The sequence below is a fragment of the Chelmon rostratus genome, chromosome 19, assembly GCF_017976325.1.
Source record: "Chelmon rostratus isolate fCheRos1 chromosome 19, fCheRos1.pri, whole genome shotgun sequence".
NCBI lineage: Eukaryota > Metazoa > Chordata > Actinopteri > Chaetodontiformes > Chaetodontidae > Chelmon > Chelmon rostratus.
In genome coordinates, this window is record NC_055676.1 from 19,629,028 (window position 1) to 19,655,943 (window position 26,916).

The 26,916-nt window shown below is 40.5% G+C and overlaps 3 protein-coding genes across 6 annotated transcripts; 2 read left to right on the plus strand and 1 right to left on the minus strand.

Moving 5' to 3' along the window:
- The first annotated feature begins 348 nt into the window (after window positions 1-348).
- Window positions 349-8,445, plus strand: ankra2 (ankyrin repeat, family A (RFXANK-like), 2). Of its 2 annotated transcripts, none has more exons than XM_041959846.1 (9): window positions 349-477; window positions 3,700-3,739; window positions 3,870-4,028; window positions 4,121-4,186; window positions 4,946-5,043; window positions 5,143-5,268; window positions 5,469-5,535; window positions 5,702-5,782; window positions 7,159-8,445. In XM_041959846.1, the coding sequence occupies exons 1-9, from the start codon at window positions 376-378 to the stop codon at window positions 7,212-7,214; spliced, it is 795 nt and encodes a 264-aa protein (XP_041815780.1). In that variant the 5' UTR covers window positions 349-375; the 3' UTR covers window positions 7,215-8,445. The 2 variants fall into 2 exon arrangements, with proteins under 2 accessions (XP_041815780.1, XP_041815779.1); XM_041959845.1 differs by lacking the exon at window positions 349-477 and adding an exon at window positions 3,076-3,159 and having other exon boundaries at window positions 3,393-3,739; window positions 7,159-8,443.
- A 761-nt stretch (window positions 8,446-9,206) lies between these two features.
- btf3 (basic transcription factor 3) lies at window positions 9,207-13,848 on the minus strand. 3 transcript variants are annotated; one of them, XM_041959847.1, is made up of 6 exons: window positions 12,883-12,953; window positions 11,979-12,047; window positions 11,315-11,428; window positions 11,003-11,204; window positions 10,784-10,840; window positions 9,207-9,880 (listed from the first exon to the last, which is right to left on the minus strand). In XM_041959847.1, exons 2-6 carry the CDS (start codon window positions 12,045-12,047, stop codon window positions 9,834-9,836), a joined length of 489 nt encoding a protein of 162 aa, XP_041815781.1. In that variant the 5' UTR covers window positions 12,883-12,953; the 3' UTR covers window positions 9,207-9,833. The 3 variants fall into 3 exon arrangements, with proteins under 3 accessions (XP_041815781.1, XP_041815783.1, XP_041815782.1); XM_041959849.1 differs by lacking the exon at window positions 12,883-12,953 and adding an exon at window positions 13,791-13,848 and having other exon boundaries at window positions 9,208-9,880; XM_041959848.1 differs by lacking the exon at window positions 12,883-12,953 and adding an exon at window positions 13,728-13,842 and having other exon boundaries at window positions 9,209-9,880.
- Window positions 13,849-19,736: 5,888 nt separating this feature from the next.
- foxd1 (forkhead box D1) lies at window positions 19,737-21,200 on the plus strand. The gene has a single exon (XM_041960509.1). It carries the CDS (start codon window positions 19,985-19,987, stop codon window positions 21,038-21,040), a length of 1,056 nt encoding a protein of 351 aa, XP_041816443.1. The 5' UTR covers window positions 19,737-19,984; the 3' UTR covers window positions 21,041-21,200.
- The last annotated feature ends 5,716 nt before the right edge of the window (window positions 21,201-26,916 follow it).

Here is a 26,916-nt window from a genome sequence, read left to right on the forward strand (position 1 = left end):
ACATATATACACACATATATACATACATACATACATACATACATACATATATACATATATATATACATATACATATATATAATCAAAACGAATAAATAATAATAATAATAGCAATAATAACTTTCTTCATACAGTAGAATTCACAACACAAAGTGCTTAACATAAAACCAAATTCTAATAAGTTTGATAAAACAACAAAAACAAGGAACATTAAAATAATGTAATAATTTATTTCTACTGCATTTTAAAATAAAATTCAGTAGAAATAAACCAACCAGATAAGACACAGTAAAACAGCGGTTTAACAACACTGCCATCATGTGGAGGCTTTCTAAATAGTCGACAGGAGATGACCCAGGCACCCAAAATGTGGCCATGGGCATCAAATTCATCCTGCCCAACCGCTTTGACATGAATGTTTGCTCAAGATTTGTGAAGTCGCTCAACGAGGAGGACAGCAAGAACATCCAGGACCAGGTGTCATTATATTTATATATACATAATACATATAAATATATATTTATATATGTTATTATATATATTAAATCAAAATGAATTAACAATAATAATAATAGCAATAATAACTTTGTTCATACAGTAGAATTCACAACACAAAGTGCTTAACATAAAACCAAATTCTAATAAGTTTGATAAAACAACAAAACAAGGAAAATACATTAAAATAAAATGCAGTAGAAATAAAACAACCAGATAAGACACAGTAAAACAGCGGTTTAACAACACTGCCATCATGTGGAGGCTTTCCAAATAACAACCTGAAAGCAACATGCTGTTTTATTTTGCAACTACATGAAAAAAATGAGTAAAAAGTGGAGCATTTATTGTGATTGAAGATTGGTTAACTGAACCTACAAAGTTTATAACTCAAACAGACTGAATGCTGAAATGCTTTTGAAGAATGTTACACGTGGAGAATACAGTATGACAATGCATACATGAACATATTTAAACAATATAAGAAACAAAGAAGCTTTGTTGTGCATAGGGTAAATAAATTCTGCTGAGCGAGGCTAAACGAACAGAAGTTCTTTTTTATGAACATTTCATTCAAAAAACTTGACCATGTCCTGAACTGAGCCTACAAAAAGTGACACAAGGTTCTCCTGGTGTGTCTGGAAACACTGGAACAGCTGTCTGTAGGTGTTTTAATCACTGTACAACTGTGAGCTGCAATGATTACATCTCTTTGTTATTGTCCTTGTTTGCATTTGATTCGATTTTTTTTGTTTGCATTATTATTTTTATACTAATATGAACCTGAGTCTGAAATGAAGTTGAATTGAATTTGAATAATCTGGTATTGTCATGACGGCAAAAAAAATCAGTAACAGGTGAATCTTCATTCAATCGAAAACACGCTCTCTCTCAAAATTGAGTGCAGGAACATTCCCACCATACATCCTCATTTTCCTAAATTTGTTCTGCTCAGATATGTCTTTAATCTACAGTGCTGTTTAAATGTTCTTTTTCTTTTGCTGTGACTGTAAGGTGCTCACTGTGAAGAAGAGACTGAGTGGAATGATGCACAGTGACATCTGTGAATGTAGATTTGTAGACATTGAAGCTGTTGTTTGAAATCTTTATCTTAACATTTTTCTTAATTTAGAGTTATTGGAGCTCTAGAAGGTTCATGAATTTGTTGATGCATTTATTTTATTTATATTTATAGTCATATTTATATGAGAAGTTTTTTGTTTTTTTTCTAAAACCAGTCAGCCTTTGGGGACTACTGAGAGCGCCCAATTGCTGTATGGTTTTCAAGAAAGTTGGTGAACCAACCTTTCTGAGTTTGTGATAACACACAAACTCAGAAAGGCTCAGGACCGGGACCGGACCCTTGCTTCTGGTAATGTGGTCACACAGCTGAGGTGGCTGCTAGAGCTCAAGTCCTGGCCAAGATCGGGGTATCCTCCTGTCTGTCGACAGAGGCCGGTGGTGCAGAAGGTATCCTGGTAATGAAGCAGGACTTGAGCTCTTATTGCATGCAATTTGAAGGAAAAAAGAAGATTGGAGACCTTTTTTCCCTTCAAGATGAATACTGTAATTCACTAAAATAACACCGTAGAGACGGCTATGCCCACAGCGGAAAAGAAACTGCGGATGGTGCTGCGTTTTTCTAGGTGTTGTTTGAAAGTGGAGACAATGTATTTTTCAACTGCTGGGTCCCATGTCTTTAAAGAAATCAGCAACATATCTATACCTCTCCACTTGTCGAGCAAGTTCTTGAAAATGGCCTTGTCAAGCTTTTTAAAGGTTTTTAGATCGATGTCTTCACCCTTGACTTCGGCCCATGTGCACTCAATCAGATGCCTAGCAACGTCCTGTAGGTCATCAATGTGAAAGTGTTTGCTTGTCTGAAGATTTTAGATTTCAATGAGTACCTGCACACACATTTTGTTTCGGTCTGTCTGTGCTGTTGTGTTCTGGTCAGCAGGTGTCGCTGCAGCTGTTTCCGCAACTCTTGTGTTGGTCACTGTTGGTGTTTGAGGCTCAGTGTCAGTTTCCACAAGTCTTTCAATCTCTCGTGGTTCCAGTGACTCGCTGCCCATCAGAGCCAGCGCCACCCTTTGACTGTAGCGTGGAGCCTGACTGTCGAGCCACCAGCTCATCAGTGACAGGAAAATCCACACTCTGTTCTATATCTCAGTATTCATGTCAGCAGCCTGGCCAGCTCCTCGCCTAACCGATTCTGCGATTATCTCAGGCTGCATCCCGTCTGTCACGTAATCATGCAGGAGCTGACTGAGTGTCTCTGTGAATGCCAGGACTTTCTTTCCGGGAGGCCTTTCGGCCCCCAAAACTTGAATGATATGCTGTTGATTTCCGCCCTGTTCGAGCAGAGAGACGACACCATGTGTGAGAGCCTCGGCTGACTCCCTGCGTCCCACTTTAGCGTCCCTGTGAAATTTGGCCTGGAGCCACACTGTTTTAGCATTAAGCATCATCCTATAGACTCACTTCAACTTTACAACTGTAGCATTATGATATAAGAATTTCGGAAGTAAAAAAAAGAGGGACGTTAATAGTGGACGGACCCCGGAGTGGCTGCGACCTATTGCGCATGCGTACTTCTATCAAAACACCGATAGAAGAGGAATGACCGCATGAGGGTATTCAAGTAAAACGATGCAGTTTCGAGTAAGAAATGTCTTTCTTTGTTTGTTTTTTGAATCGTCTTTCATGAAGAGTACGCCAGTGTGTTTCCATGTTCAAGTGTGTTTGCCACTGTGTGAGTGTACTGACGGAAGGTTACGATAACAATAGCTAGCATGCTAAGTAGCTCACCCACAGTTGTGTGATATTTAACATCAGGACCTGATGTCAGCGCCATTCGATTTGTATTTCCAACATAGCTTTTTTCCGTATTTCAGGCGTGCAGTGATTTCAGTGTAACATCAGTGTGACAGTTTAGTGTGCGAGCAGAGGATGGACAACGATACCGTCTCAGCCTCAGATGGGACAGCAGAGTGCCCCCTGGTTCCTGAGGACATGGAGGGGATCTGTGTAATGCCCGATTTGGGTGCGATTAAGACTGAGCAGTCGACAGGAGATGACCCAGGCACCCAAAATGTGGCCATGGGCATCAAATTCATCCTGCCCAACCGCTTTGACATGAATGTTTGCTCAAGATTTGTGAAGTCGCTCAACGAGGAGGACAGCAAGAACATCCAGGACCAGGTCAACTCTGACCTGGAGGTGGCTTCTGTTTTATTTAAAGGTAAGAGAACCCCATCTGTGTGTCTCTAAAGTCACAGTAACCTGACAGGTCGTTTCCATTTTAATTAGGTGTTCTTGTGATAACGTGTTATCAAGTTTAATTGCCACAAAATGTTTTCCTTCACTTGCAGCTGAGTGCAATATCCAGACCTCACCGTCCCCGGGTATACAAGTGCGCCATGTTTACACGCCATCCACCACCAAACATTTCTCCCCCATCAAGCAGTCCACCACACTCACCAACAAACACCGTGGCAATGAAGTTTCTTCCACACCTCTTTTGGTGCATTGTAAGAACCACGTTTGGCCTAACTTCACTTATTAAAGATGTTCATAACAGGAAACATTCAAAATATTAATCAATACAATCAATTCCTCTCAGCTTTGTCTATTCATCAGCTCGCAGCCCAAGGTGAAATGGTGTTTCTTGCCAGCAGGATTGAACAAGGTAGGCACCCCCCTGGGTCGTCAAACAGGTGTAATAACCATATAAGAATAACCACTGGTGTTTAGGGCTGCAGCTAAAAGTTATTCTCATCATGGATTAATCTGCTGATTTTTTTCTTGATGAATTGTTTTGTCTGTTAAATGTCAGAAATAGTGAAAAAAAAAATCGACAAATCCTCATTTTTAAGAAGCAGGAGCTAGCAAATGTTTGACATTTTGTCTTGAAACATGACTGAAATGATTATTTGACTATCAAAATAGGTCTCTCGATCGACTAATCATTTCAGCTCAACCGGTTTTATCATGTGACATAAATGTTATTATGATGATGATTGTTATTGTTATTAAACATTTATTAACATTTATTTTAGTTCCTATGAGATCACAAAAACTCTTTTTCAAGGGAGCCTGGCAAAGATAGTAGCAGTACAGTGTTTCAAGCAGCAGACATGCTAACATTAACACAAAACAAAACATATAGTATCAACTGCTATTACATACCAAACAAGAAATGGTACTTAATATAGCATGAGTAATATAATTATGTAGTAGTTATACTGTCTACTTTTCCTGTTGAGTAATAAACTAGCTGTATCTTCATTGCATTTTAAAAATTATCGTTGTTCGTGAGCTTTGCCAAATGTGAGCCATGATCCTGCAAAGGATAAGTGTGCATAGATGAAGGATGGCGATGAAAACATGTGATCATGTTGTTTTTTGAAATTAAAAAAAAAAAAGTTTTTATGTGTCATTTTAATAGAGACCGTGATCAATCTCCAAGATGAGGAAGGCTTTACCCCGCTGATGTGGGCGGCTGCACACGGACAAATCGCTGTTGTCGAGTTTCTGCTCCAGAATGTACAGAAAACTTAACTTGGATCTCACTGTTTTATTATATTATAGCACACCCACTTTATTTACTCACTGGTTGTCATTCTATATTATTCTTCACTGTAGGGTGCTGACCCGAACCTCCTGGCCAAAGGGAGGGAAAGTGCATTGTCCTTGGCCTGCAGTAAGGGATATACTGACATTGTGAAGATGCTCATTGACTGCGGTGTGGATGTCAATGAATATGACTGGGTAACAATACTAAGCTTTTATCACACGTTCACTTGACCTTGTTAAGCAGAGTATGACAGCAAAAAGATCATGATTTTTAATATGAAGAGATCTTCACTCACTTTGTGCAGGGGATTTTGTGTTGCTCTTACTTATAAATGACGCCCTCTGGAGGCGTCAGACTGTGCGGCCTGTTGTGATGTTCCTTATGTGGGTTTCAGAATGGAGGAGCCCCTCTGCTGTATGCTGTCCACGGGAACCACGTGCGCTGTGTGGAAATCTTGTTAGGTGAGGACAAATCTTTTAACAAAAAAAAAAACACCTGTGGTGAGAAATATCCACCTGTGTTAACCTTTCTTTAGGATAAACATGGTAATTATTTTGTGTTTAGGAAATGTGTGTTGTGTTCGACATAATCCTTCACAATAATAGAGTATGTTCGTATGTCTTCCAGAGAGTGGTGCTGATCCCACCATTGAGTCAGATTCTGGATTCAATGCAATGGACATGGCTGTAGCTATGGGCCACCGGAATGGTACGTGTGAATTAGACATATTAGAAATATAATTAGTTACGTATGCATACAAACAACGCTGATATAATGCTGCCCCAGTGTGTGACTAGATAAAAAGCTTGCCTTGCAGTAGCTAAACAGGCATGACATGTATACGACCTCCGCTGCCCAATGTTCATATGTTTTATACAGACAGAATAAAGCCGCATATACCCACCTTAATCAGCATGTATAAAAAGGGCTTAAGTCATGTATACTCTTAACTCTTATTGTTTACTGTGTATATACACTTTAGTATATTTCAGCTGCTGTCAGTACATTCCACTGGTATATTTTATTCTGTTGGTACATTTCACTGGCATATTTTATTCTGCCTGTATATTTTATTCTGTTGGCACATTACACTGATATATCTTATTCTGTGGGCTGCACGGTGGCTCGGTGGTTAGCGGCGTCGCCCCACAGCTAGAAGATCCCCGGTTCTTTCTGTGTGGAGTTTGCATGTTCTCCCTGTGCAGCGTGGGTTTTCACCGGGTTCTCCGGCTTCCTCCCACAGTCCAAAAACATGCTGAGGTTAATTGATAATTCTAAATTGTCCATAGGTGTGAATGAGTGGTGTGCATGGTTGTTTGTCTATATGTGTAGCCCTGTGGTAGGCTGGCGACCTGCCCAGGGTGTCCCCTGCCTTCGCCCGAGAGACGGCTGGGATAGGCTCCAGTCCTCCCATGACCCTGCAAAGGATTCAGCGGTGTATAGATAATGGATGGATGGATCTTATTCTGTTGGCACATTTCACTGGCATATTTTATTGTTTATTGTTTAGTATATTTTTATTGCCTTAGTATATTTTCATTCTGGTATATTTTTAATTGCATTTACGAATATTTTTATTGCATTTTGCATTTTTATTTTAATTTTATTCTTTCTAAACTTTCTAATCTTTCTTATTATCTGTTTCTAACATGGGGGTTGCAATGAAAATTTCATTGACATGTCATGCTCAATGACAATAAAAGATCTTGAATCTTGAACTCCCTCCACTGCACCACGGGCATATCGTAGACATTGTTTACCTTCCATCCTGCTGATGGATCCAGAAGTGAGAAGTGCTGATTTCAAGGAGGCAAATTGGATTTCCTCTAAATTTACAGAATTCAAGTTCGACCCATGAGACTTTACTTTGAACAGGAAATGAGTTGTTGACAGTGCTGCTGTTTCCAAGAGAATAAAAGCCTGCTTAGAAACGTAGCCGGTTTTCCTACCAAATCCCCTCCAGACTCCCTTGTGGGAGTGAAGGATGGTCAGTAAATAAGTAGTGGTAGTAAATGTCTTTATTTGTATTCACTTTGCAATGACATGTGACTCCATTCAATGAAATACTTTATGTTTCTGTTTAGTTCAACAGGTGATGGAAGCACACTTGCTGAAGTTACTGATGGGAATCAGAGAATGAACTGTGACACTTGTGGAAAACAGATACCAAGGCACAACGCTGGGCTCTGGACAATCATGTAGCGCGTCCAGGCTGTCAGCCAACGGGAATATTTTGTTCCATTAAGTCACATTTTCAGCAGCGTCACATCATATCGATGTTATGTTGTTGGTGTGACGCACATGAAGGTTTGAGCTATGTGAATTTTCAATTTTAAGCTTCTTTCAAAGCATTTTACTCTGCACTTTTTCACATTGTACATGGAGTAGCAAATCTGATCTAGATACACTGGCAGATTTTCAAAGACCAGACGTGTCAAGTCGAGTTCTTCACTGCAAACCAAGGTGCACTGCACTCCACGCGTGTCGTGCTGCAAAATGTGCAGTGTAGGATTGAGTTTGCTTTAACCAAGCATGGAGGTTTTGTTTTGAATCTTTAAATATTGTGTTTTGTATTGAATGCCATCACTGGCTGCTCCATCCTTTTCCTGTCATGGCAAGTGTTTTTTCTAAACCAACTTATTAATCCTGATAATAAACGTAATGTAGTACATTGAATTGCCTCACTTCATACTGTCTGGTCTTCATAGTGAGCAGACTACAGTGGGTGGATTGAAAATCCGTTGCTACAGACTGGAATGCACACGGTACGGACTGATTTTATGACACCGCCAAGCTGTTTGTTGATGCTGAAGGTCTTTGTGTTGGTTGTACTAAGTTTATTTATTTGAATATTTTGGATTGTGTCGTAATGTTCTAAAATTCTCATACTGATGTACAGTGAGTCTGTTTTGTTCCTCTGTATTGTGATACTAATGTGTTGTGATCTCATGCCTCATTTAAGTGTCCACGAGGTGATTGTGGTGCTGTTTGGGTTTTATACCAGTCATACTGTAAGTGGTGTAACAAGAAATAACTTGTATTGACCTCAGTATAAGACATCATTCTGTACAGATATTTATCTGATTGCAAGTCAAAAAGGTCAAACTACTGTTTATAGTCATTGAAATGAAGCTGTTATTTAATTAAAAGATCTTTTTAAATGCCATGTAACAGTCTTATGGAGAGAATATACACTTATTTAGTGGCTATTGGCTACTGTAGATAACGGAGGAGAAAAGTCTGTGGCAATGAATGTAAAGCTATTGATTATACACGAGTTAAGAATCTAATAATGGTATCTTTAAATAACAGTGGAAAATATATGTTCAGTCACAATTGTGCACCAAAGAACTTTAGCTACACGATTTATTTAATTCTAGCAGGTTTTATTTCAAAGTGTCCTTTCTAGGAAGCTGCGTAACTGGCTCGGCCCTATTTGTTTTCATTGTCAAAGACTTCAAATAAAAAGATTAGGAGGACCAAGATGAAATAAAAATGACCTGCAATTAACTTAATGTAAGAAAAAAACATGAGAGAACAGGTCATAATATGTTTTGACAAGAGTTCAGAGCAAAGCTAGCAGCTCTGTGCAGCTAACAGTTGATATGATCATGCTAACATGCTGATGCTGAGCAGGGGTATCTTCCATGCTCACCATCTCAGTTTTGCATTTTAGCATGCTAACACTTGCTAATTAGCACAAAATGCAAAGTAGTTGACTGATGTTTAGTTTTTAGTTATGCAGGTATTTGGTCATAAACCACAGTACTGGACAAACTGAATTTTAGACAAGATGATAGTAGGAGATAAAAAGTCACATGATCACCAAAGTTACTACAATTCCTCCTTAAGAAGCACATGAACGTCTAAACCACATTTGATGGCAATCCATCCAATAGCTGAGACATTTCACAAATAACCCACAAATGTCTGCCTCATGGTGAAGAAAAGTCAGCAGTCAGCATCTTGTATCAATACCATTATACTGTGGATGAAAATACTTGAGCCCATGAGTACATCAAGAGAAATCCTCCACCCGGTGATGAGGCATGATTTAAGCAGTGAGAAGAAAAAAAAACACGTGTTTCTTACCTCAAAACTATGAGTTTTTTTTTAGTGGAATGCTCTTAACTGAGTTGTACAATAATGTAAATGGTCTCGTGAAAGTTTAGCCTGTACACTTGCGCATCCTAACAAATTTAAAGAAGGCATACCAAAATATTTCACCTGCGGAAATAGTACGTGAGGGAAGAAGAAAATCAGAAATTTTGGCTGTTTATTGACAGTGACAAAGGTTTATTCCAGATATGGTGGTTTGAACGAGGCCACAAAGAATTAAGGTTCAGTAACATGGAGGAAACAGATGTACAGCAGGAGCCTTGAACACAACATTTTAGAAACAATCTCTCACTCTAACTGCACATACAGACCACAGAGCACAACAAGCACTTGGAGAGGCTGGTGGAAAAGAAGAGGTGGAATGAGTACTACAATACATTCCTCTAAAAATACTGCTACCTCCAGTTTTTAATACTTCAGAGTACTATTCTAGAAAATTACTCAAAAATAATTCACTTAAGAGGATGCAAGTACTTTGTTCAGATGTTGCACATATCACAGAATACTCAAAGCCAAAAGTTGATCGTCCGTCCTCTCAGGTACTTTAACTATTAACTTCCAACCTCTCGAAAGACAGAACAGCATCTTGTGGCCCACATGGTCCTGTCAAGTTCTGACACTCCAGGGAGTCCCATTTACTCTAGTTGGCTTCATCCTTGGACGCCTCGTCAAAATTCTCCACCAGATCTGAAACAACAAAAGATTTTGCTGGTAAATTGATTGAGTCATGGGGGGGGGGGGGGGGGGGGGGGGCTCTCAGAGGTGCCAGACGACAATACAGGAAAACCATGTTTATCTGAAACATGATAATGGGATCCAAATTCTGTCCTCATCTATCCCTACTCTTATATAGACTGCAGTGTGACCCTTGAAACTACTGAAAGCAGCTGTAAAAATTATGGTGTACAGCATCAAAAAGTTGGCTTCAATTACGCCATGAAATGTGAGAAATCTGCATTTCAAAGTTTTGGCTCAGAGGGTCAAGGGTTAAACTGGAAACAATCCAAAAGGTCTGAGTAAACATGTTCCTTCAGTGGGAGAACAAAAAAGAAACTTAACTCCAATAACAACATGATGGCAGGGGCTGTTAACCCTGTGCCATCAGGCCTCAACTGCTCCTATTGCTGAATACATGTGTAATCGTTTGTTAAATTAGTGAGAAGTGAGGCTACAGGGGGAGAAGTCCTGGGAAAAGCTGAGATTATTGTAATGGCAACCTCATGTGTTTGGCCCATTTTACTCACAAAGAAAAGCAAACTGGATCTTATAAACAAAGAACATGAGATTCAAACACAAAAGCCTGCATCGCACCATCATGTAAGGTCTATGACGAATCCCCTTCACATGACCCCTTTCACAAGCCAAAAGAAAACAAACTTGCCATGATTATTTAACTGAGAGAAAAACCAAAAAGAAAAACCTCGCCTGATAACGCAAGTGTGAAGAGGTATTTTGAAACAAGGCTGCAAAGGAGTTTCAAGACCAGAGCAGTTGTCTTGTGTTGATGTAATCTTTTCTTTTGAATCGTGGAACAGACAACTGTGCACGGACGGTTCAGTGTAATGCAAAATGAGACATTTAAGCACTCACCTGGAACATCATCATCTTCTTCTTCTACTGTTGCAATTGGCGCTTTTCCATCCGCAGCTGTGAGAACGGAAAGATCCGTGAGAAGCGGCCAGAAATAACCGTAAAAGCGTCTCTTTAAACAAGCTTGACTAGGCAGAGAATACAGCTGTGAATCTGCGGTGCGATTAAACTCTACATTATGACTTGATTAAACATGTTTGAGCATTATAGATTCCTGACCCTGTTTGGGCAGGGCCTCGGCAAGTCTCCTGAGGCTCGTCAGGCTGTCGGCTCCCAGCTGGTTCAGGATACCCGGCAGCATCTCGGTCAGCTGTTTGGTCTCGGCGTGGCCGGTGATGGTGAAGGTGTTGGCCGCGAGGGAGGCCTGCACTTTGGGATTGTTGAAGTGGATGACTGTTCCCTGATTTGTAAACATGTTGACCTGTAACAGCCCAAAGTTTTACACTGTTAACAACAAAATTGCAGGCAGCGCCGACACGGATTCACCGTAAACCGCAGCGCGACAAAACTGGGACGGAAGTTCATGCCTACCTCTTCAATACCAGAGATATTGTTGACACCAAGTTTCTTTAAGGAGAACTGGAGCTTCTTGTCATCCGCGGTAGCTGTTCTGTGTACAACCTTCTTCTTTCTGCGAGCACTACCCTACGGAGGCATTCACACAAACATATTTCTGTGTACTATCGGCTATATTTACTATCAGTGCAACTATCAGCTCTTAATGATCTATTAATACATCATCTTCTGTATCCACCAACATTTGTAGGCTGGGACTGTTTTGGCCTAGAGGATGATTGCTGTTTTTTGTCCATTTATTTCACTTCTACTAAATTACCACTGCTAAGCAACAGAAACTACAGATTAAACTGCTGGTTGCCATACAAACTACCTTTAAAAATGTGTTCAAATCTTATAAAGCCCTACAGTATATCACCTTATAATCTAGCCATACAGTACATGAGGTAAAAAAAAACAGCAATTTGTTTCTGCATCTTTTTTTTTTTTTAGTGTAGTAGCAACAAGTTTTACTTCCTTTGCACGGGTAGTACATGTGCACACATTTCTAATAGTTTTGACAACCTGGTGCTAAACCCAAGCATGTAGCAACACAGTAAGAAAAAGCAAAAAGCTGAGTGCTTTGCAGAAAATCAAGCTTTTCATATAACATGTGATAATGCATTTATATCGTCATTACCTTTCCGCCGATGCGGACCTGTGCCTGTAGTTTAGCAAGTTTCTCTTGATTCATAATTGCTTCTTTCATCTGAAAAAAAAAGGATGCACATGACATCAGATTAGGTAAGTGTCACCAGCACAGCTGATCTGTATAATAACAAACTCAAGGTTTAACAAACTTTTTTTTTTAAATACAGTTTGGCTATTTATAAATTAGCTCATGTAATACAACAACAATGTACATTCTCCCAAATGTTACAAAGCTAGGATACCAGATTAAATCTGGTAAAAGTAACAGTCAAGACAGGAAAAACGTGTTTGGGGCAATTCACAAAAAATGTCATGTTGCAACAGGTTGCTGGAAATGCAGCACAAAGCAGGCTCCAAGACACAAAGCACACCATGCAACCAAAGACCTGCATCAGATAACCAAAAAACATGAAATTACAGTCAGTGAGACCACATTTGCTTTATTCTACTAAATCAAATACTAATGTTTGCATGTCTTTTTGACATTTACCTACAGTCAATGTGATTAACTCCGTCAACTGTGATCGACGTACAGCTGAACACAGAAAATGATGGTTTGTCTGAGAGCTCTGCAGCACCTTCACTAAACAAACTCAGAAGCACTTGCGCCACTTGAGTGCATGTGGTGACAAGCAAACATTTTGAGTGATCTGGTTCTTTCATGTGCTCATTGGGGACTCTGATCTCACTGAGCCCTGCAAACATTACTGACTGAACGTTCTTGGAAAATGGAATGAGGAAGACAAACAACACACTTTACGCAGATGGAAAGAGTCAATGTCATGGACGTCTGTCACCTTCACGTCCAGTGAATGATCTACGGCCTCTTCTTGTGAACTAAATGGTTGTGCATCTTATCTCACCCTTCAGACAACATGAACTGTGAAACACACCTGGTGCAGGTGATGTGTGGCGTGATGACAACTGTGTAGTTCTGAACAAAGACGGGCTCTGTTCTGTTTGTATTCTTCATTGCGCTGTCTCTCACAATCACACCCTCTGCAGCCACTGTGGTGTTGCAATAAATACTTAATTAATCATAAAATTAAACTACTATACTACTCTCTAACATTATGAGGTGTCAAATATTTGCATCTGGATATAAATACAATGGCACTGTCTGCGTGTAACTTTGCTAATACCTCACAAAAGCTTCATGTGTCCCTGGGAAACTGGCAACAACGCATACTGGTGATAAAAATGGTGTAAACAAGTAATAAGGTCTCGCTTCAACGACACACAAATGTAAGCACAGACCAGCGGGACGTAGAGGCTGTAGTGTGGGTGTGGAGGTCGCCGACGAGACAGTTTTCAAGGCGGTAATTAGACTTTAAAAAGCCATTGGGGAGCTAACAGTGTCAGAGTCAAATGCTCTGAGTTAGGTCCATTAGCTATCGAAAGCTAACCGTTCAGCTAATGTTATCTGTACTGTGGACAACAACCGAAAGCCAAATAGAGTCCGTGATAGGCCGAGCAAGCACCACAGGTGGCTCCAGGTAGCTTCAAGCTAGCATTTGCTGACTAAGTCAGCCAGAGACCGTACCGAAACAAGGTGTGGTTCAGCTTTTGTGGAAGAACCAGTAGGCTAGCTTTAGTTAGCTTCTTAGCTAACTGGGAAATTGTGGAGTGAACGGCCTGTCACTGTGAGCCTCTCACACAGCCACACATAACCGTCAGTAAAGTTAAAGTCAAACCCCGGCAGATTTCAGCCACCTAGTCAGAAAAGGCTTTCGTTTACCTCTTGTCGTCGGATCGGGGGGGGACAGTGCAGGGAAGAAGGTATTTAAAGCTCCTCACTGACCTGTAAACTAACAGCAGACACATGCGGGGAGCAAAATGGAAGCGAGAGAGGAAAGAGGAAGTGACGTACGCCAAGAAGCGCAATCCAGCGTGGGTCTTTGTGGCCCTCATCTGATCCTCACAGGCAACGCTTTCACCACTCTATACAGTAAAGGTTCAGTTTAGAATTATGATATGATTGAGATTGAGAAGTATGCATTTGAAAATAGCCATTGTGCTTATTTTTTCATCATAAAGTGCTTCATTCAGTTAATTAGATTAGACAACATTTACCAAGCAACAAACATAGCAGGCGATCCCAGGTAGGTGTGTGTACTATTCACTCAGCTGCATCACTTAAAAGCCTTCCAGTGATGTCTCCTTGCCTGGTTCATTGCTTTTGTCAGCTTCTCCATCTCCAAGAGTGGAAGGCTTTTTGTGAACTGGTTGCTTGCTGAAGTAAGTAAGTCAAGTAACTGTTGTATTAAGGCTTTTTCAGTGCTCTTTTGTCAGGTCATTGCAATGGACAGTCAAATATGGGGGGTTGTGATTCCATTCAGGGCAACAGGATCCCCTGTTCTCTTCAGGGTCCTTAGCAATAAGTGGAACTCCAAATAGGAGGGGTTCATGAGGGAGAAATACCTCAGAGTGGGGAGTAAATCAGGTGATTGGATGTTATCAGAAAGTCAGCAATTTTTATTGGAATCTTTTAGATGTATTCTGAGGACAATGTCAAAATTGCCTCAAAGGGAGGCCAACGCAAATCAAACCACAAAGAAATATTTCCACTACCTTCTTTGTTTGTGTTGCTTGTGAAAAGTAGGTGAGTCCACTGCTGATGGAAGAGCACAAGGCTCAGGCTGCAGCTGATAGTGCTTCCTTTAGAGGGATCTATATTTATCACAGTCACTAGTGGAGTGGCTGCAGGACATGGACAGGCACCTGTAGAAAGAGCACAAGCCATTTTATTGCAGACCAGGGCCCTACTGAGTGTGCTGATGGGGGTAAATTTGCATTTTACAGTGCAGTGTTGGCATGTTGCCTGTTTCTGCAGAACAGGGACAATGGCCATTTACCAGAGAAAATGTTTTATGATGACTGCTAGTTATATTGATGCGATTGCTTCATACCATAAAGATGGATGAGTTCAATTGGTGTACTTGAGGAAAACCCCATTTCTGATCCATTTATAATTTTTTCATGTAAGAAGGAGGAAGGCACACATTTTTTCACTCAATTGTCGCAATGTATCAAGACTTTTCAACAGCTGGATTGCATCTTACTTGACATTAGATTTAAGTTTAGAAATGCAAAATGGTTCTTCAACATGAAAAAATGTGATGTGATTTAGAGGCTTTATCTGTTTTGGCCAAGTAGCTCTTTGATTTGTTCATTGGAGTATTTCATCACAGATACTTCTCATGTTTCGTCCTGAAAAATACATCAAAATCATAAAATGATGCTTTTGCTCTAGTCTTGATAAACCATGTGAGCACATAATGGCAAATCACGTCCATTATATTCAAATGTGCACGTGGCACGTGGTCCTCCCTCACCTGTTCGGGATCCTTTCACCCCTTGTCATATAACCTCATCTGTTTGCTGCGTGGAAAGTGAAGAGGTTTGGGTGAAAAAGCAGTAAGAGTAAGTGTGCTGTACTTGTTGGTTCAAACAGCAGGCTATGATATCAGCTTTCGCACTCTCTTTGAAAAGTCACCCCGTTTTTTCCCACCATCTTTAATCCGGTAGATCAGCCGTCTGTGAAGTTTCAGTGCACTTCAAGAGTTATTTTGAGATTATGTGCTGTCATTTGGTGTGTGTGTGTGTGTGTGTGTGTGTGTGTGTGTGTGTGTGTGTGTGTGTGAGTGTTTGTCTTTCAGGTAGTTTCAAGTTTTCCAGGTTGTTGCATTCAGAAGGCAGAAGTGAGTCGGGCTTGTGACTGCATTGCATTCTGGTCTATTGAGGGTACTGCTAGTTGAGAAACTATAGTGCATCTCTGAAGATTTTTCCCTCCTTATGATATTGAACGCCCTGTGGTAGGCTGGCGACCTGCCCAGGGTGTCCCCTGCCTTCGCCCGAGAGATGGCTGGGATAGCCCCCCCCGTGACCCTGCAAAGGATTTAGCGGTGTATAGATAATGGATGGATGGATGGATGATATTGAACACTATGACACAAAACAGTGAATGGACAGAAACATTTGTTGGAAAACATACCAATGATGCCATTGCCTGTAAATATGATATCACAACATCAGCATCACAAAATGAAAAACAAATTTAACACAACAGAGATTTGATTAATTAAAATAACACATATATATGGCAGGCAAAGCACCCTGGATTCATATCGAGGGTGCATGTTCCTATAGGTGCATTATTTCCCATATTCCATTGTTTATTCCATACTATTTTCCATATAACTAATTCTGTAAGAAGTAAACATACTATAAAGTAAATAATGAATTACCACAGTACTTCCCTAACAAGCCATACTGATAATAACAATGGTGGTGTAATCAGCTTTTCCAACCTATAAGATACTGAAATGTATCCAAACAGTTACTAAATAAATAAACAGAACAAATTAGTACATTTTCTAGGAGGCAGCAGTAATATAGACGACAATAAACCACAGCAACAAGTTACAGCTGCAATAGATGTAAGAGACAACATGCTTATTAGTGTTTAATCATAAATAGAGTGTACAATAACGATGATATAAGAACAATTATTAGCTGGCCAGAGGCTGTGCCAGGGCTCTGTCAAGAACTTCATCAGGGCTTAAAGTAAATAACTGATCATTTCCCTTCATGTAAAATAAATACAATTAATTACTGCTGCTAAAATAGTACTAATCTAATAATAATTAAACCATTTTTTTTATTATTTTTTTAATTTTTAGGTATAAGTCTCATGGCTACCTTTCCTCTCTCCACTCCACGCGCAGCATCTCTGCTGGGAGACGCGTTAGTCGCATGCCCCACAGACTCCTCTCTCACACGGACCGTTTCGGTGACACTCGGGCTTTTGTCGGAGCAAGAGGCAGGCTGGGATTGCGTTTAAACGGCTAAGTGCTTTCTTGGTACCCCGTGGCACGGATACACCCTCGGATCGCAGAGGTGGAATTTAGAAACATGCGACGTGCTGCTGCTGCAAGTGTCGGCTCAGAAACAAAAGACTAACGTTCATTCATTTTATGCCTTTTCCTCATAGCTGTGAATAAGACTCCTTAAAGGTGTTTAAATTGAATTTGATTTATTTTTGGCTCTGCAATATTCACTTTATTAAGCTTTAAATTGTGAAAAAAATCCATGCATGTGTAATGACTACATAAACAATTAAACAAACTCCAGGCTTCTGCAGTGTCACAGCTACACAGACCAGTTCCCGATCGGCTAAATAAAACCAAATGCTTCATGCTGACTGTTTGGATTCACACATGCGAGCGAGTGTCGCTCAGTCTGAAGGTCTGAGGAATTAGACGGGGAGAAGTAATGGAGGCTTGGAACTTGAACATGATGGAACAAGTCCATCATGCTTTTCAAAAAGAGGCAGGTCAACTTCAGGGGCTGAAATGTTATGAGGTAAATCCATGCATGAGCGCTCATTCCTGAAGGCATCTTAAATAATCGAAGAATCAATATGAGCTGGTTATTGATAATTGAGGAAGCCTAATATCAGTGAGGTCAGTGTCTTATAAAACGGATTCAATTAAAACAACACTCATCTTATTCCTCTTTGTGCACATTTATGAACAACACTGATTCATTCACTTTATTTTGAATAACTAATTAAAAACTGCATATTTAATTCATAGGAATTAAACTCGTGAGGAACGAGTGTATCTAAATTTCCATGACGAGGCTGTTTTTTATCAGATCATATTTTGTCAATTAATTAAAAAACAACAATAATATAATGTATATAAAGTTTTTTTATATGGCGATAGAGCAAACTAGTTTGGCATTTCAAAGAAGTGGAGTGGTAGAAGTGATGAGTAACAGATAAAATAGAGCCTTTAATTGTTTATAGGATAATCAAGGCAAATAACCACCAGTGTGGACAGAAATTACAGAAAATATCTGTAGTTTTCTTCCTCATTAATTTTGCAATACAGCACAGTGACGTTTATCAGCCTGTGTATAAAAACAAATGATTATGTATAGAGGTTAGTAGAGTTTATAGCTTCATGCCGAGACGATAAGTCAAATAAACTCTATACTTTACACCGAACTCTATACAAAAAAAGGTTATTTCAAGAGCAGTAAGTAGTAAATTCCTGGTTGTGACACCAACTGCGTTAAGTGTTTTAATTGTGAGACAACTCCGCCGCTAGATGGCGCTGGTCAAATGGGAACCTCTGAAAAGTTAGTGATGGGCCACACAGCACCTGAGTGCACCCCTCAGCTCCAGATAAAGTCATGATGAGCCACACATTTTCACTTCAAGTCCAGATGCGTTTTCAGGACTGCTTCATTTATTAAAGCTGACTGATAGCTTCTATTTTTAAGACAGAAGAAATCAGAAGTAAAATGCACAAAAGTTTGGGAATGTTGTTTTTTTTTTCTTTCTAAATTGATTTGATTAAACTCAGCAGTGTAATATTTTAGCAAACACGCTTGCCTTGTTTGAATTACTTTTGCTAAAATATTTAGGATCATGCAAGCTGTTGCCCCTGACAAAAAAAAAACAAATAAAAATAAAACCAGTTATAAATTCATCTTAAATCATCAGTAACGTTTGAAGGCAAAGATGAGCATAAGAGATGGTCAATGAGAGTAAAATCAGAATCAAATATAATCTGTATTCATACGGTAGGCTACTACCTCACTTTTCCTAATCTAAGAAGACTGAACTGCCAATAATAATAAATACAAAATCCTCAAATATGAATGAACTTTAAGTCTTTTATTTAGAAACGATTTTAACACACAATCTAGACAATTAGGGTCGATTATTATATATTATCATCCTTTTTAATAGGCCTACACACACTGTGCAATTTTCACTTGATACTAACTGAACATTAACACTTTTTTCTTTTATCCAGAAAACCTTTTGATTTTTTTTTTAAATTTGCTTTAGCTTTGATGCAGTCCATCCTCCTAACCCTCTAAAATAAAGTAAAATTAACACACACGCACGCACACACACACACACACACACACACACACACACACACACACACACACACACACACACACACACACACACACACACACACATACACTGCTCCAGACGCACGGCAGAGGCCTTCTATGTGGAGCTTGCATGCTCTGCGTGACCCGTGACTGATTCGAGTTAACAGCTGACTCTTTTCCATTACAAATGGCTCGCGGATAATCTAGATAACTACCGGATCACGCAAACTGAGCTGCCTGGATATGGTGCACCAGTCTCAGGCACGACTGCAGGAGGCGTTCGTGTTGAATATCACAGGTATTCTTTAAATCCCAGAAAAGAAAAAACAAATAAATCAGCAACAACAAAGTTTTTTAACCTGAATTATATTTTGAGATATTGTATCATCATCGCTGTTGGCTGTATATTAAAAATACGCACGTGCTTTCTTCATGTATCACACTATGAACTAAGCCTAAATAAATAAAACGGTTATCAAAATGTCCACTTCGATCTTAGCAATGAGCATACCAGCAATTAGACTTTCCTAAGTATGTTTTTTTTTCCAAAATCTATTTTTTGCGCAAAACACTGGGGTGGAATAAAAGCTTCAGATTAGTGCGGACTACAGGCCACCATGAATGACCACTAAAAAGGATGTAGGCCACACCAAACTTTTTTTTTTAAACCACTCACAGTTAATTTTCAAAGACCTTTTTTTTTGTTATTTAATTTTTTCTCTCTCTCTTTTCATTCGGTGACGTTTCCTCCCCATGTGATCAGGGCGGGGGTATAAATACGGAGAGAAGATCCGCCCCCTGTGTGATTCGAGGTTTGGACCTTTTGCAGGTTTCCCGGCGCATTTCTCCGCCTGGCATCGACGGGGCCGCTCGTTAGTCGGCGATAAAAACAACCCCGCCACCCCCTGACAACATATGGAAATAGCGAGAAAACAGGGGGACATCTCTCACCGACGGCGACACGTGCTCCTCTCCTCCTCTCCCCCTCCTCATATGAGTTTTTGAAGAGGGAGGGCAGGGTGCATCTCATCGTCTTCCTCATCTGGCGTCGGAGGGCACAGCCGTGTGTGAGCCATGACTCTGAGCTCAGAGATGTCGGATGCCTCCATCCTTTCGGAAGAGACCGACATAGACGTGGTCGGCGAGGGGGAGGATGGAGACAGCCAGACGCGCTCCTACGTGGACGAGGTGGCACAGATGCACGACGGCATCCTCCTGGCCGGCTCTCCTCCTCCGTGCCTGGACAGCTCCACCTCCTCAAGGGATACCTACAAGCCGGCGGGCAAGAACACCCTGGTGAAGCCCCCTTACTCCTACATCGCCTTAATCACCATGGCCATCCTGCAGAGTCCCAAAAAGAGGCTCACTCTCAGCGAGATCTGCGACTTCATCAGCAACCGCTTCCCGTACTACAGGGAGAAGTTCCCGGCCTGGCAGAACTCCATCAGGCACAACTTGTCCCTCAACGACTGCTTCGTGAAGATACCGAGGGAGCCTGGGAACCCCGGGAAGGGCAACTACTGGACTTTGGACCCGGAGTCGGCTGATATGTTCGACAACGGGAGCTTTCTGAGGCGGAGGAAACGCTTCAAGCGGCAGCAGGCGCAGGACTTGCTGCGGGAACACAACAGCTTCATCCCCGCCGCCGCTGCGTATGGGTACGGACCGTACGGCTGCGGAGGATACGGCATCCAGCTCCAGTCCTACCACACACACTCTGCACTTTTTGCTTTTCAGCAGCAGCAGCAGCAGCAGCAGCAGCACTCCAGGCATTCACATTCACACACGGGAACCATTATCCCTGCGCCGTCTTTGATGCCCACCACCACGGACTTAGCCAGGAGTAGGTTTTACCCGCAGCTCAGCTCCAGCCTGGGCTCAGCCAGCGTGCAGGCTGCAGCCCCGGTGCAGAAGTCCAGCTCTCCGGTTCAGCGGTCACCCTTCTCCATAGAGAGTATCATCGGGGGGTCACTGAGCCCCTCCAGGACTTCCCCGGTCGTTGTCCCGGTCTTACCCTCCTCTTTGGGCCCTGCAGCGGCCGGCCAGCCGCAGAGCGTCCACCCCGGAGCTGTTTTACACCCGGTTGAAAACTTTCCGAACAGAGTTGTCAGCGGCTCTAGCGGCTGTTAAAATGTCTTAACAAACTTTTCAAGAAACTAAAAAAAAAAGAAACAGCAACAAAAACAAAAAAACGCCCCTCTTTGAAGGTAGGATTATTTTTGTATGTTTGTTTGATAGCACGCAGCTGAATGATGGACATAAACAACACTATTTGTGCCTATATTCATGCTGTTTTTTTTTTTTTAAGATATATTTATGTTCCTTTTTTTCGGTGTGAATCAGACTTTTGACCACGAACTTTCCTTGTATTTTCCATCAATTAATTCGTTTCAGTCACTGTTTAGGGCGTCTCAGGATAACGACTTAATGGGCAGGTTATAAATGATCACATGTTTGAAAATAGGCTAATAATGTATTTGTGTCAAACACATCCATGTTCTTTTTATTAGTTTGGCAAATCAAAACTTTTTTTTTTTGACAGTTTTGATTTGAACGTTGTATTAAAAAAAAACACAGAGAGCAAAGTCATACATTTATAATAATAATATGCAGTGTGTGTTTATTTCAGTAATAAAACATTGTACATTTTTGGCAAGTATTGTGTAATTGAAGTGTGATATTTTTACACAGTTTGTTTTTTCAACAAGAATAAATTTCGTTTTGCAAAAAAAAAAAAGAAAAAAAAGTTAATTTGTTTGGAAATAAATTTCTTAAATGAGGTCGAGAATCCTGGGCCTTTACTGCCACCCCAGGGCTTCCGCTCAGGAGGGAATTAGGATAAATAATGTTGCCAAAATCTTGAAGCTGGAAGTGTTTTGTGACTTTATTGGGGCCTTTGAGCTGGTGAATCAGATGATATCCACACAGGCTATCACGTTCTGGCTGCATGGCTTTGATTGGAAAGCGTTGGAGCTCCAGAAAGCGACTGTTCGCTCAAAAAAGGGGGACATTATGTATTTTGGGGTGAGTTTGCTCAGATGTTGCGCACTCTCCGCCATCACTGCTGCACACGTTGGAACATGCGCACAGGAGGCCTGCGTGTCCACCTGACCTCTCTCACACTCATCCTCGTAATTACGGTGAGCGGACAGGAAGGTGTCAGCGGGGTGAGACAGGGGCTGTATTTTGGGTGATTATACCGGTGCTGATGTGACAGCCGGCCAGCTCTTGAGAAAACGCTCCTCACCCAATATTTCATTATCTGCTCTTTTGTGGCGCGGCTTTCCCCGGAGAAAATTGAAATGTTGGCGCTTGGAGTCTCGCGCTCCTGTGCCATGGGGCCAGCGGGGCTCGTGTACCGAGATGAGGAGGAGGTTAAAGCCACCTTCATCCGCTGACCACGTTTGGTGATTACTCACCTTTATTCTGGCCTTTATTTCCCACATGGGAAAAATAGCGTGACATTTTTAATATGCATGTAGCCGCTGGCACAAAAAAGCCAAAAAACAGAGGGGTACTTTTACGCAGAAGCGCAGAGAAATGTGCAGCTAAAGAAAAAACTGTAAATTGATTATATTTTTCATCTACTAGCAAACTACTATTCAGGTGCAGAATCTCAGGGCTCCAACACCTGTGCTGCCGTGATGCTGCGTGTGTCAGACCTCTTCCTTTTCATATTTCATGAGCTCTGTCGCTATGTATGCAGCCTTTACCGCCTTTACTGTACGGCCCCGCTGCTTCCGTGACTGGATGTGTGCGCCCGGCCGGCTGCGTGTGTCTGCCTCCCCCGATTCAAAGCAACGTGTGCGTAGTAGATAGCTAAATTGGTGCAGCGCTTAGAGCCAGTTCACTAGGCCACGGGAGGACAACTATTGCGTGATGATGTAACACGCAATGAGAGACAGACAGGCACACACACACACACACTGAAGAGAGAGAGCAGCAGGGAAGGAGGTCAGTTTTACTGTATATGGGCTTGTTTACAAATGGAGAAGGTTAAACAGGGAAAAGACAGGAATAATTCATGCAATAAGACGCATCATAATAACTCGTACTGTCGCGCTTCATGGCTGCAAGATCACAATAAGAGTCCTGTCTCTAGTTTACATTTACGCGTCTGTGCGCAATAGCGAATTGTAATTTCTGGTGTGTTTGTGGTATAAGTCTATGTGTAATGTCTGGTTAATCCATACAGTTTGATGCATCAGTAGTGCGTATTGCTCATTATAGTCAACACTACGACCTACTCATACACACATTATGGTGATCAACCGCTTGTGGTGTATCTGAAATATCGCCTCTCTGTAATGGGGTGTGTTTACGGCCCTGTGACACTCTGCAGGATTTCCTGTGGGACATAACATAATTCAGCAGTCCTTTTTACCTGCATTGTCTCCGCGTAATTGCTGTCATCATAGCCTATTTTGTTAAATAATAGTTGGGGGGGTTGTTAGTGCGAATATATATATATATCCAGGCGTATCCCGGGCTTTGAATAATTTACAAACTTCATTTGGAGACAGTGCCTTCACAAGCGAACATGTTTCATGAGGAATGGAAGTGTTTGAAATAGTCAGACCCGCTCTTGTATGCGTCTCAGGCCTGGGTAATGTGCTATTGTCTTATACGTGAACTCTAATGCATCTCAAGAGACTTCCTGGTTACATAAATATTACAAAAAGACGCAACACAGACATAAAACATAAAATAATCTACATCTGTCTATCTATCTATCTGTCTGTCTGTCTGTCTGTCTGTCTGTTGAAAGTTGAAAACACATTCCTTTCCTGGTGCCTTGACCCGTCTGATAATCAGAGGAACAAACTCCGTAAATCTGTTTTACATCTTTGAACTTAACAGAAACGCGTTTCACCAACATAGTTTTGAGATTTTCGGGGAGAAAAAGTCGGTCTATGCTCTAATATTTAATTATTCAACAAAACTATTATGACTATTATTAGGCTATCTATCAGTCAAATGTACAAAGCGCTCTGAAATAAAATTAGTAAATGATAGAGTATACTGATCAAACAATGTTGTTCATGATATTTCAAATAAAGAATAGAGAAAGTCATAGAAATTATATTGATTTTGATTAATTCACCAAGAAGAAAAAAAAGACTTGTGCAACTTCTAAACCTCATTTTTAAATGTCCGTAATGATGAAGTAACTCATAACTTCGTGCATTGGGTGTTTTGTCCTGGGCAGTTTTAACAACAGCAGTATATTAGGTAGGTAGTCCTGCAGTGGAGAAAAAAAAGGCTCTTTTCATGAAATGTCATGGATCATGTGGGCATCAGCCTCCTTGAGCATGACTGAAGCTCAGTTAGCAGTTTATCCTGCTGGGTCACAGGTCATGAGGAGAGGGGATAAAGCACAACACTCAGCCCATAAACGACACTGGGCTTTGGGGGAATGTGTTTGGGCATTCAGGGCTGTAAGAATAATCTATATTTCAAAGGAAGTCATAAAGACTTTGGCTACTTTAGTTTTAAACTTAGGGCCAGTAAACAGGTCATTTGGGCCACCTTTGGACACCTACATGAATAAAGGAGTCTCATACTGACCTCAGCAGCTTTTCTCATCACTTGACAAAGCAGCACGAGTGTCATAAAAGTCATAGAAAGTTAGTTTGGATTTGGATTCAAACTGTAAAAAATAATTAATCAATTAAGAAAAAAAGAAAACAAAATAGGATTTATAAATGTGTCCGATCCTAAAAGTTCAAAAATGTGTTCAACTGTCGATTAATGCTTAAAATGAAATGAATGAACTGGGCTGTATTATATTACCTATAATGATATACATCAGTGTTGTTTTTCAGTTTAAGGCAACACCAGTTCAACTAATTTATGACCTCATGCTGAAAAAAAAAGTTTTTCCTGCAACAAGAAATATTTTAAGGTAATTAAAATAGCTAATACTGTGATATAAAAAACATATAAAAACTACACTTTTTTAAAGTGTTCACTAATGAATAATAAATACAACTTGACCTGTGGGATCATTGGAGCTGAAACAGTTTATGTAACAGTGTAATAGTAAAAATGTTTTGTTTCTGGCCTCATAATGCCGCTATAAAACGTTTATTGTTTATTATTTATAAGCCCAGGTGCTTGAAATATAACCAGGAATCCTCAGTGAGATGAACCGAGCTATTTTTATGCTTTTTTTTTATTGTTCTCTATAATAATAAATGAAAACAACTACCATTATTGTCATATTAATCTTTATTAGATAGGGCAAATCATACAAAGTAATTTAATACCACAATTTTATCAAATAAAAAAAGAAGAGTTTTTACTTTTTCTTTTCTTGAAGAACTTTTTGAAGTCAAACATCAATAAAAACACCAAAGAATAAATCAGGAAGGAACAATGAAAAAAAGATGCATTAAAATAAAAGCACATTAGAGTTAATGTGTTTCTATCATATTGACACAACTTTAAAATATATTTAGTATTCTTAGGTTACCTTTTATTTATGATTTGTCCTAATGATCAGGAATGTATTTTTATTCATTCAAATCTAAACCCTCTTTAAATCATTCTTGTGCATCTGTTAATTAATTACTTTATTTATATATCACAGGGACATTGTACCTTGATCAACAGCGCTGTTAATGTCAGAATTCAGAAGATTGAATTTCAGCTGTTATCCTTTGGATCAGTTTATTTAAATTAGAACCAATAATAATGTGTCTAACCCTTAAACAACGTGTTGATGTGAAATGTGGAAAACAGAGGAGAAATATGAGAAAAAAGAGAGCAATTGGAAAAGGAGTGAGTAAGGAGCGAATAAAAAGAGTGAATACCTCCCAGGGAGGTGCAGAATCTCTACATCTGCTATTCAGTGTATGGAACAGTCGCTACACTTATCCCCTCTCTCTAAAAGGAGCTCTGCTTTCCACCCCATTAAAAAGTTTGGGAACTAATGCCACCCCTGAATACTACCCTAATTAGAGGCTGCTCAGAATTGCAAGGACCTGCTACACAAGAGTGGCTTTGGGATAGATTCTGCTTTTCCCCTTTTGTAATGCCATCGTTTTGCTCTTTCTTTTTCTGACCCATTACATCTTTCTTTCTTTCTTTCTTTCTTTCTTTCTTTCTTTCTTTCTTTCTTTCTTTCTTTGTGTCCTCCAATCAGAGCTTGCTAACAAAAAGGAGAGCAAAGCTTTCCTCATTTTTTTAGCACTTTTGATCCACCCCTGCAGGGACGGAGTGATGGTGAGAGTTCAGTGCCTGTAGTGTACAGCACTGATGAGTACACATGGTGAGACGTACAGTTACAGTAACAGCTGTAGAGATGCATCCAGTGCTGTTTGACAGAAGAATTAAAGACTCTGGCTCTGGGCCACCTCGCTCCAGACAGGCCAAAGAGAAACACTGAGCTTTCACCACTTCATGAAGTGCAAGCTTACGCATCCTTGCACATAATTTATTTAGCTGAAGGCTTTCGGGGGTGTTTTTATTTGTTCTACATCTTGCCTGTCTCACCTCAGTGTGAACCCGCAGATCCGGGATCTGCTGCAGAATTATGTTGCTGCCTCTCGCTGCATTTTTCACTTTTTTAGCCCTGCACGTGTTTGCTTTGGCATGCTATCCGCTCATACAAACAACTGGGGCCCGTAGCTTATCCATCACGCTTGTGCAGAATGTGATGATAAAATAACAGGCGGCTTGAAACAAACCATTTGTTACAGCAGAATTTATTATTCTGTCCACTTGAAACAAAGTACAGAGGTTACCTAGACATCTCCTACTTAGGTTACAACAATAAATAGAACAAAAAATTGGCTGCACACAGCCACGGCATATCAGCCAGTTGGAAAGTCCCAAATCTCGGTCACTCTAAAGACTTCTGAGTCCAGCAGCTGCATGATCTCACCGCAGCATCCGCTGACCGTTTGCATCCTACACATCATTAAGCATCATCGCATTACCGTTGAGAGCGGCCTGCCAAGGAAGCACTGCTTGTGACTACCAGCGTCAGGCTTGATTAGTTA

What these genes read in the sequence shown, in the direction of transcription:
- ankra2 (XM_041959845.1), top strand. Translation starts at nt 3,448, where the DNA reads ATGGACAACGATACCGTCTCAGCCTCAGATGGGACAGCAGAGTGCCCC. An exon ending in TCGAGTTTCTGCTCCAGAAT is followed by an intron (nt 5,044 to 5,142) that starts GTACAGAAAACT and finishes TCTTCACTGTAG; the next exon opens with GGTGCTGACCCGAACCTCCT. An exon ending in ATGTCAATGAATATGACTGG is followed by an intron (nt 5,269 to 5,468) that starts GTAACAATACTA and finishes TGTGGGTTTCAG; the next exon opens with AATGGAGGAGCCCCTCTGCT.
- btf3 (XM_041959847.1), bottom strand. Translation starts at nt 12,047, where the DNA reads ATGAAAGAAGCAATTATGAATCAAGAGAAACTTGCTAAACTACAGGCA. An exon ending in AGGTCCGCATCGGCGGAAAG is followed by an intron (nt 11,429 to 11,978) that starts GTAATGACGATA and finishes ATGCCTCCGTAG; the next exon opens with GGTAGTGCTCGCAGAAAGAA. An exon ending in ATATCTCTGGTATTGAAGAG is followed by an intron (nt 11,205 to 11,314) that starts GTAGGCATGAAC and finishes GGGCTGTTACAG; the next exon opens with GTCAACATGTTTACAAATCA.
- foxd1 (XM_041960509.1), top strand. Translation starts at nt 19,985, where the DNA reads ATGACTCTGAGCTCAGAGATGTCGGATGCCTCCATCCTTTCGGAAGAG.